The sequence below is a fragment of the Spinacia oleracea genome, chromosome 3 (genome assembly GCF_020520425.1).
Source record: "Spinacia oleracea cultivar Varoflay chromosome 3, BTI_SOV_V1, whole genome shotgun sequence".
Lineage (NCBI taxonomy): Eukaryota > Viridiplantae > Streptophyta > Magnoliopsida > Caryophyllales > Amaranthaceae > Spinacia > Spinacia oleracea.
The window spans coordinates 4,570,145-4,580,423 of record NC_079489.1 but is presented as its reverse complement, the minus strand read 5'-3'; the positions used below and the strand labels follow the sequence as shown (position 1 = coordinate 4,580,423).

Below are 10,279 nucleotides of genomic sequence, written 5' to 3'. Positions count from 1 at the left end.
GAAAAACAAATCCCCTCCCTCGGAGGAAGATGGGAATCGTACCGACCCAGAGTGCGTGGCAGTCATCTCAGGAGGATTGGCCGCCGGCGGGCCGACCATGAGGGGCCAGAAGGATTATGCCAAGCGATTGGGACAAGTGATGCTGTCCGGCAAGGCCACAGTTGACCCGTTTCCAAAAGTTGAAATCGGCGAGGCCGACCGTGGGAAAATCTCCACCCCGCATGACGATCCTTTGGTAATTGAGTTAAAAGTTGCTAACCTGAGGGTTAGGCGTATTTTGGTTGATACAGGAAGTTCGTCGGACATAATTAGTCTAGAGTGCTTGAATCGGCTGCAACATGATCCCTCAAAAATTGAGAAAATCCACTATCCCATTATAGGCTTCGGAGGTAGTGTCATCCACCCAGTCGGCATAATTACCCTTCCTCTGAGGATGGGAAATAAAAAGGAATCTCGGCAAATGGATGTCCGTTTTCTCATAGTGAAAGATCTGACGGCATATAACATCATCTTGGGGCGTCCCACGTTGAACAGGGCAAAGGCTGTCATTGTGACTCATCTGATGCTTCTTAAGATCATTTGTGACGATGGGAGCGTCAGCACTATACATGGTGACCAGCAACAAGCTAGAGATTGCTACCTAACCACCTTGAGTCCAGAAGCATGGGGGACGGGTGAAGAGAAAGGGACGTCGAGCAACAAACGAAAATGTGGCGACACGCAACCCAAGGTCGTCAAAGAAACATTAACTATCTCAGCAGGGCACATGGAAGAGAGACGCCCAGAGCCTGTTGGGGCCCATTTCAATGTGGTTTTAAACACAGACAAACCTGACAGAGTAGTGCCCATCGGGATTTCTCCTGACGACCCGCTGGCGGCAGAATTGGTCCACCTTTTGAGAGAATTTGAAGATATCTTTGCTTTCACGGTGGACGAAATGCCGGGTATTGACCCTGCTGTGGCCGTCCATAAGCTGAATGTGGACCCAAACTTTAAACCGGTTCGTCAGAAGAAAAGGAACCATGGGGAAGATAGAAATCAGGCGGCAGCCGCGGAAATACAGAAGTTGATGGAGGCTGGGTTCGTCAGGCCTAGTCAGTACCCCGACTGGGTTGCTAATGTGGTCCTCGTCAAAAAACCTAATGGTACCTGGAGAATGTGTGTTGATTACACCAACCTCAATAGGGCATGTCCAAAGGACAGTTTTCCATTGCCCAAGATTGACCGGCTCGTCGACTCTACAGCGGGGCATGCCATGATGAGCTTTATGGATGCCTACTCAGGGTTTCACCAGATTCCGTTGTGGCCTGACGACCAGGAGAAAACGTCATTTGTTACTGAACAAGGCCTTTACTGCTACAAGGTGATGCCGTTTGGGTTAAAAAATGCACCGGCCACCTTTCAGCGTCTTATTAACACTGTGTTCATTAAGCAGCTCGGCAGGAATATTGAAGCTTACATTGACGATATGATCGTAAAAAGTAAGCTGAGGGCGGCGCATATAACTGATCTCAGAGAGACATTTGAGACTATTCGAGCTTACAACATGAGGTTGAATCCTAAGAAGTGTGTGTTCGGGGTGACGGCAGGCAAATTCTTAGGTTTCTTGATTGATGAAAGAGGAATTGAAGCCAACCCAGACAAAATCCAGGCAGTAATTGATATGAGCTCACCAAAGACAGTGAAGGAGGTCCAGCGGCTCACAGGTTGCTTGGCCGCCCTGGGCAGATTCCTTTCCAGGGCTGGAGACAAGTGCCACTACTTTTTTAGGTCTGTCAGAAAGAAGGCCAAGTTTGAATGGTCGGACGAGGCCGAGGCGGCATTGGTCAGATTAAAGGAGCACTTACACACCTTGCCTCGTCTTGTTAGTCCCTTGCTAGGAGAGACTTTGTACATGTATCTCGCCGTGTCCGAGCACTCGTTGAGTGCCGTTCTACTGACAGAGAGGGAGGGAATACAGATGCCGGTATACTTTGTCAGTCATGTTCTTCAAAATGCTGAAGTTAGATATCCTACAGTGGAAAAGTTTGGCTTAGCTCTGTTCATGGCCAGCAAAAAGCTCCGTCCTTATTTCTTAGCTCACAAAATAGTGATCTACACCGATCAGCCGCTCAAACTGCCCTTCACAAAGCTGGAGGCGTCAGGACGAATGCTGAATTGGGCAATAGAGCTGAACGCCTTTGATATCACCTATGAGCCGAGGAAAGCTGTCAAGGGGCAGGCATGTGCCGACTTCATTGTTGAAATGACGAGGCCAGACTTTGCCAAGAATACAAGCACAGTGTGGACAGTGTATGTAGACGGCTCATCCACACAGAATGGATGTGGAGCAGGGATAATCTGTCACTCCCCAGAAGGAGATACTTTTGAATATGCTATGCGATTTAACTTCCAGGCGTCAAATAATGAAGCCGAATATGAAGCCCTGCTTTGTGGCATTAAAATGTGTAAGGCGGCAGGCGCCGAGGAGATTGTAGCACTATCTGACTCCCAACTGATTGTGAGCCAAGTTAATGGGACCTACGAAGCTAGGGATCCGACTATGGTCAAATACATGCAGGCCGTCCATCAGGAAGTAGAGCCACTGAAAAGTTTTGAAGTAAGGCAAGTCCCTCGCTCGGAAAATAACCAAGCTGATGCCCTGTCAAAGTTGGCAAGTTCCGCGTCTTGTGATACCCCTCGGCACGTGTTCTGGGAGGTAAAAGAGCACAAAAGTGTTGAGCAAATGGAAGTGGAAACTCTTGACAGAACGTCCACATGGATGGATGACATAGTAAACTTCAAAATGAATGGAGTCTTGCCCGAAGACTCAAGGGAAGCGGCAAAACTTCAAAAGAAATGTTCTTGGTTTGAAATGTGGAACGGCACCCTCTACAAAAAGGCCTACTCCCGTCCTTTGTTAAGATGTGTAACACCTGAGAAGGGGCAGGAAATTTTAGAAGACCTTCATCAGGGGTTGTGCAGCTCGCATATTGGTGGAAGGGCTTTGGCTGAAAAGGCACTTCGAACCGGCTATTACTGGCCGACCCTTAAGGAGGACGCAATCTCACTGGTCAAGAAGTGTGACAAATGTCAGCGCTTTTCTCACCTAATACATCAACCGGCACGAGTTCTGACGCCCATTATAAGCCCAATTCCATTTGCTAAATGGGGGATGGATCTCCTAGGCCCATTCACGACCGCACCAGGAGGAAGGCGTTATGTCATCGTTGCCGTAGATTACTTCACCAAATGGGTGGAGGCAGAAGCGCTCAAAAACATAAAAACTGCTGATGTGAGAGCATTCATTTGGAAGAACATCATGACTCGCTTTGGGATTCCACAGGCTATCGTCTTCGATAATGGGCCCCAGTTTGAGACGCCTAAGCTGAAAGAGTGGCTGGCAGATCACGGTATACACACCTGTTTTGCATCAGTCGGACGACCCCAAGCCAATGGTCAGGTTGAGGCGTTCAACAAAATTATCTCTGAAGGAATTAAAAAGAAGCTTGACGAAGCCAAAGGTCTATGGGCTGATGAGCTGCCAAATGTCTTATGGTCCATCCGCACCACGGCTAAGAATTCAACCGGTGAAACACCCTTCTTGCTAGCCTATGGCGCCGAGGCTGTCCTACCCATAGAAATGTGTGAGCCAACGTTGAGAGTCATGCTGTATGACGAAAATGCTAACTGGGAGACAATGAAAGCAGCCTTGGACTTTCTGCCCGAGGTTAGAGGAAATGCAGCGCTCAGACAACAGCTGTACAAGATAAGGATGGCAAGAGAATACAACAAGAGAGTCTCTAATAGAGTGCTCAAAGTGGGAGATTTTGTCCTCAGAAAAATGGAGTCCACAGGACGAGCAAATGAACAAGGTAAGCTGACGCCCACTTGGGAGGGACCTTACGAGATCTATGATGAAGTTAGAGATGGAACCTACCGCATTCAAGACATGCAAGGCCGCCCTATTTCACGCACTTGGAATGCCGACAACCTCAAGAAATATTTCTTCTAGATATGTGCTAAGCCTTGTCTTACTTACCACGATCCATTGCCCAAGGGGCGGCCTCTAATGGTCATAGTAGGGTAGTAATTACTTTTGTAACCGGCTAAATTCGCCTTGCAAAGTTATAAATAATACTACTCTATTTGTTTCGTAATATTTATTGTTCGCACAATGAATATAAACATATACACTCCAATGCATAACCAAAGCCTAATTATATGACGGCCTGAGAAGTGGCCCAGATTAGCAAAAACTCAGCAAGACTAATTGTTTGAAGCCTAAGAAGTGGCCCAGATTAGCACCAAGTTGTAGGCTGATCACCTATCCAACTCCCCTCCTAATATAAGCAAGCCGCTGGCCGACCAGTACAGCATAATACGTGTCAGCGGCATGAACAACTTTGAAACATAGGTTGTTCGCTCAAAAGCCCAGCGGCATGAACAACTTTGAAACATAGGTTGTTTGCTAAAAAGCGCGGCGGCACGCATGTTTGGCCGGCCAGTCCATTTGACGAGCATGTCTAGCGGCAATCATACCTATTGATTGACTTGCGTCAATCAATATCGTTATAGACACGCTCGCCAAAGAAAGTGACGACCAAAGTAGGGCCTAGCGCATGCTCAGTTGCCAGCGGCACCAACCACTTGGAAACAAAGGTTGCTTGCTAAAAAGCGCGGCGGCACGAACGTTTGGCCGTACAGTCCATTTGACGAGCATGTCTAGCGGCAATCATACCTATTGATTGACTTGCGTCAATCAATATCGTTATAGACACGCTCGCCAAAGAAAGTGACGACCAAAGTAGGGCCTAGCGCATGCTCAGTTGCCAGCGGCACCAACCACTTGGAAACAAAGGTTGCTTGCTAAAAAGCGCGGCGGCACGAACGTTTGGCCGTACAGTCCATTTGACGAGCATGTCTAGCGGCAATCATACCTATTGATTGACTTGCGTCAATCAATATCGTTATAGACACGCTCGCCAAAGAAAGTGACGACCAAAGTAGGGCCTAGCGCATGCTCAGTTGCCAGCGGCACCAACCACTTGGAAACAAAGGTTGTCCGCTCAAAAGTTCAGCGGCACGATTAACTTCGAAACAAAGGTTGCTTGCTAAAAAGCGCGGCGGCACGAACGTTTGGCCGTACAGTCCATTTGACGAGCATGTCTAGCGGCAATCATACCTATTGATTGACTTGCGTCAATCAATATCGTTATAGACACGCTCGCCAAAGAAAGTGACGACCAAAGTAGGGCCTAGCGCATGCTCAGTTGCCAGCGGCACCAACCACTTGGAAACAAAGGTTGTCCGCTCAAAAGTTCAGCGGCACGATTAACTTCGAAACAAAGGTTGTTTGCTCAAAGTTAGGCGGCACGAACGTTTGGCTGTACAGTCCATTTGACGAGCATGTCTAGCGGCAATCATACCTGTTGATTGACTTGCGCCAATCAATATCGTTATAGACACGCTCGCCAAAGAAAGTGACGACCAAAGTAGGGCCTAGCGCCTACTCAGTTGCCTGCGGCATTAACGTGCTTAGTGTACACTTGGATGCACCTTGGCAATCATACCTATTGATTAAGCCTATTAAGCCTATTGATTAAGGAATAATCAAATTATGAAGAGCAAGTAAATGCGAGATAGGAGAAACATCAAAAAACCTATTTACTTATAAAACAACGCCCGTAGAAAGGCGTGTGAAAGTAGCTCAGAATTCTTGACCAGGAAAAAGAAAGAGAATTGTTGTGTGCTCAGCAGGCACAATGATACAGACGCCATCAGCGCCAAAACTTTACAACATAATTGTTTTTGCCCTTAGGCACGGGAACGCTTGAATAAAATTTTAAAAAAAATAGGAAAGGAATCAAATCAGGGGGCGGCCGCATCGTCCTCGTCATCAGATGATACAAACTCAGGGGGCGGCTGACCAAGACGTTCAGCAGCCAACACAGCGGCACTGTGCTCCATTCGCCGCTGGAACCACCCAAGATCATACTCTGACATGTGGCTCTCCCAGGCGTGCTTAACAGCGTCCTTGGTCGCTTGTTCCCCCTGATCATAGGATTCCAGAAGACGCTCACGCAAGGTGCGAACTTGCGATCTGGCCGTCTCTAGCTCCCCACGAAGATGCTCGGCTTCCTCAGCCGCCTCTTTGACCTGAGGGTACTCCCGCAACTGGTCCTGAAGCGCCCGTATTTCCGCCGCCGCTGTCTTGGCCTCCTCGACCATTGCCACCATGTCCTTGTCCTGCGCCAAGATCTTCTTAAGCAGCTCGGCCTTGTCAGATCTCAACGCAGCCACCTCCTTCGCTTGAAGGTCTATGGTCGTCTGCATCTGCAGGCGGACCTCTTCAATGGACTTGAACGCATAGTCACCATGGTGGGTGGACTCAGCCACCTGAGCTTTGAGCTCCTCAGCAGTGCGGGTCTTCCAGCTCTTGCAGAATTCCATGCGGCAGAACAACTGCAGAAGAAGCTACATATTAGTAAATGACTCTAAAAGGGAAGACAAGTACAAGCAAGTTGGAAATAGACTTACGTCGAGAAGAGTGGCCTGGATCGCACCAAACTGGGCGTCAGTCTTGCGGCCAGGAAGAGAAGCAACATACTCTGCGGGGACGGCCTTAAAAACCTTGCGGCATATAGCCACCCTATCCTTTGACGAATAGTGGGGAGTAGCAGGTACGTTCTCATCCTCGGCAGCAGCTGCATCCTTCCCTTTGTCTTTGGCTATAGGAAAAACAACGGCCTTATGATGACGCGGAGAGTAAGAAGAACTGCCAGAGGAGGCTCGATACGTCTGAACGACGTTCGAATAATACTTACCGCCCGAAGACCTAGCTCGGCGGGCCACCTCCGCCGGTATCTGAGAGCGGACGTCGGCCGGGATTCCCGAAAGAGGGTCCTCCACCAAGTCCACCACCAGAGACGGCTTGTCCACGCCCATCTCTTCGTCATCAGGGCATCCCCCCTCAGCAACCTTCGACTCGTCTTTCTTCACGAGACGGCGAGGTAGGGGTTTTGGCTTCTTGAAGGTACTCGGAGTCTCCGAGCCAGCCGGCACAGCTCTCTTCTTCAGCTGGGACAGAGTCGTCCCCTTCTTCTTCCCTGACGCCCTAGCCGCGTCCTTAGCTTGCTAAAAAAGAAAGGACAGTCAAATATTAGGCCTCGTCATCTATCGCAAGTCACTCACCATGTAGTGGCTCGTCATTAAAAAGGACGCCCGTCTCAAAAATGACGAGGCGTACCCTATCAATCACGAGTCACTTGAAAAAACACTAACTAAGGGGCCCGTCAATAAAAAGTGACGAGGCCTACCTTAGCAAACACGGGTCAGATATCAGGATATCGGCTCGTCACTAAAAAGACGTCCACTGTAGACGCTGGACGGGAGAAGTTTAACTTGCAAAAAACAACAACCTAAGAGAATACTCACCTTCTCCTCCAACTCGGCCTTGGCTTTCTGCATCTTGGCCTCATAGATGTCCGCCATCCAATCGGTCATATCGCCCTTCCCAATATCCGCCGCCGATAACTTGCTCATTCCTTCCTCTGTGAACAAAAGAAATCCAAAGTTAGAAAAAATGAATAGACCAACGCGGAACGGCACATAAATTGGCATACAACCTCGAGTCATGGAATATCCTAAGCCTACGGCCGCTAGAAAGGCCTCGTTCCGAAACTGGCTAATGTGCGGCAACCACTCGGCCGGCACATGAAAACTCTTATCCACTGTTAAGTGGTAAGTGTTGGCCCTGAACAGGACCATTATCTGATCCCACTCTTCGGCAGTAAGGGGGGGAAGGGGCTCGTCACGATCCATGAAGTTGGCGTCACAGTTCCAACGGCTCATTCGCTCATACATCTCCTGGTCGTCAGTGTAAAACACGACCCACCTCTTCCTCCACATATGCCACTTGCTGAGCTTGCCGACCACTGTCTGGTAGGTACCACGGCTGCTCAGATTAAACCACCCTTTGGCGGCACTGGGGGAACGAGAGAGGGAGACCAGATGCAGAAAGGCGTTGAAGGACGGCTCCACGTCGTTCAGTGCACATTTGGCAATGTAGCCAAAGATATCCGCCCATGAGTTGGGGGTCAGCTGGGCCACCCCAATATTAAAACCATCTAACACCTCCACAACGAAGGGGTGTGGAGGGAATCTCATGCCGAGTTTGATTGACGCGGCATACACAGGGAATTCTCCCTCGGCAAGCAGGCTGACGGTCGAGTCCAGACCGGCCGGCACGCGCATTTGGTACCCTTCCCCCACGCAGAGGTCATCCCTCATCTTGGCTCCGTGCCTGTCTAGCCACCGCATCCAGCCCACGTCTGGGTGAATCTCTGACGGAAGCAATTGGGCCTCCTCCCGTCCTCTGGGCCTAATAAGCTGGGGAGCAGCTTCTTGTTCCTCGGCGGCCGATGACAATGGAGCGACGCTTGGCTCCCCCACTGCCTGGCTCGCTGTACCCTCCGACGAGCTTGCCGCCTGCTCCCCCGCCTCGACGTACTCGTCGATCTCTTGAAAGAGTTCGGCAAATTCTTCGTCGACTGCCGAAGCGGTGGAAGAATATCTCTCCCTAGGAGGTGTCGATGCTTCTTCCCGCAAGCGCAGGCGCGTAGGATCTGCCGTTTGCTTGGTTCTAGCCATGCCTTCTGCATAGTGAACGAAGCACGGCTTAGGGGTGACCAACAATGAAGAAAAAGACGCGATTGGACGTCCGCCCCGACAAAAGATGAACGGCGGAAAAATCTTAAATAAAACCTTTAAACCCTTACCTAGTACTAAGAGGTCGGCCGCTAACAAAGAGAAAAATGACAAGAGGATAACAAAAATGGCGAAAACTAACCTTGAAAGATCTGCGAAGTACTTGGTGAAGAACAGGATGAGTATCGCGAAGAACGGGATGAATTTCGCGAAGAACAGGATGAGTGTGACGAGGAAAAGGATGAGTCTCGTGGTGGCCGGAAATCGCCTGATGGTGGTAGGAACACGCCGGAAATCGCCTATGAAAGCTCTGTGAAAACGAAATGTAAAAAATGAAATTTACCCCCCTCACCTCTATATATAGGGAGGGGCAAAATGGAGAAAGGTGACACGTGTCACCATCTCAACACCTGACCCAAAGATGAAGATGCAAAACAAGAGTCAAGAAGCGATACCCGGAATGTGTTTCCAGAAATGCCCTTCTTGAGGGGCAAATGTTGTGGGCAAAATTACCGTGCCTTCGTGTACCAATGAGGACGTGACACATGGCACGTATTGCGCCCCCTAAGCAGAAATCATACGAAGTCTACTCCGAGGCATGAGTATTAATCTAGGTATCTACAATGTATGTATTTAAGTGTGTATAAATGTATGTATAAAACCTATACCTGGAAAGGGGCTTAATTAGTATGTATCCCAAGTGAATGACTAAGCACAATAGGCCCAAACAGCCCACTATTGCCAAAAGAGACCAGAGAATTGTAAGGAGAAAGGACACGTGTCCTCCTCCCATTCCCCAGCCAATCATGTAAGGGGAATATTAGGTCAATCCCTCAAAAACCTAGTACTATAAATATTCCCACTTCCCTAGAAAAAGGGGTCACAATCAATACATTCTAGAGCAATTGCTGCTCTGCCTTCTCTCTACTTTCTCTCTCTATAAAAATACAATCTTGTTTAATCTGTAAAAGTTACCAAGAAACCTCCAAGGTATCTCACCGGAAAAACCCCACAACAAAAATCATATTGCACCCAACAATAGTAACAACAACGTCTTTATTATGCTTAAAATTACTCATAATCTCATTTATTACTATAAATATAAAGCTTTTCAATCGGTGAGGTCAAAAACAGGTTCAGTCAGGTTTTGGCGCATTACTTTTCAGGTTCGGATAAAATCGGGTTACGGGTTACAAAATCTTGTCCAAGACCTAATATTTTCGGGTCGGGTTTGAGACGATTTTCACCACAAGAAATTGTACCATTAACAACGGGAAATCCCGTCGCTAAAGTAGTTTTGACACGGTTAAGACTTAAGAGTAGACATGTCAAAATATTACAAGTTCTTGTAGTGTTTTGACATGTCTACTCTTAAGTCTTAACCGTGTGGTCAAGAACTCATTAATCAGTGATATGTCTTTGGAATATAATTATTTAATGATAGTATTTAAGATGTGCTTATTACAAATGGGCTGAGCCTGCCAAAATTGTTGGAGAATAAAATGTTGCAAATAATTGCTAACTGCTATACCCGGGTACAGCCAACTCTGGCTGTACCCCCCAAAAATGACACGCTCATATTGTTTGTTCA

General features: G+C 48.3%; 1 protein-coding gene across 1 annotated transcript; it reads right to left on the bottom strand.

The window, feature by feature from the left end:
- Positions 1-5,850: 5,850 nt before the first annotated feature.
- LOC130468915 (uncharacterized) lies at positions 5,851-7,685 on the bottom strand. The gene is made up of 4 exons (XM_056837967.1): positions 7,417-7,685; positions 6,807-7,116; positions 6,520-6,710; positions 5,851-6,444 (listed from the first exon to the last, which is right to left on the bottom strand). The coding sequence occupies exons 1-4, from the start codon at positions 7,615-7,617 to the stop codon at positions 5,851-5,853; spliced, it is 1,296 nt and encodes a 431-aa protein (XP_056693945.1). The 5' UTR covers positions 7,618-7,685.
- Between the last annotated feature and the right edge of the window lie 2,594 nt (positions 7,686-10,279).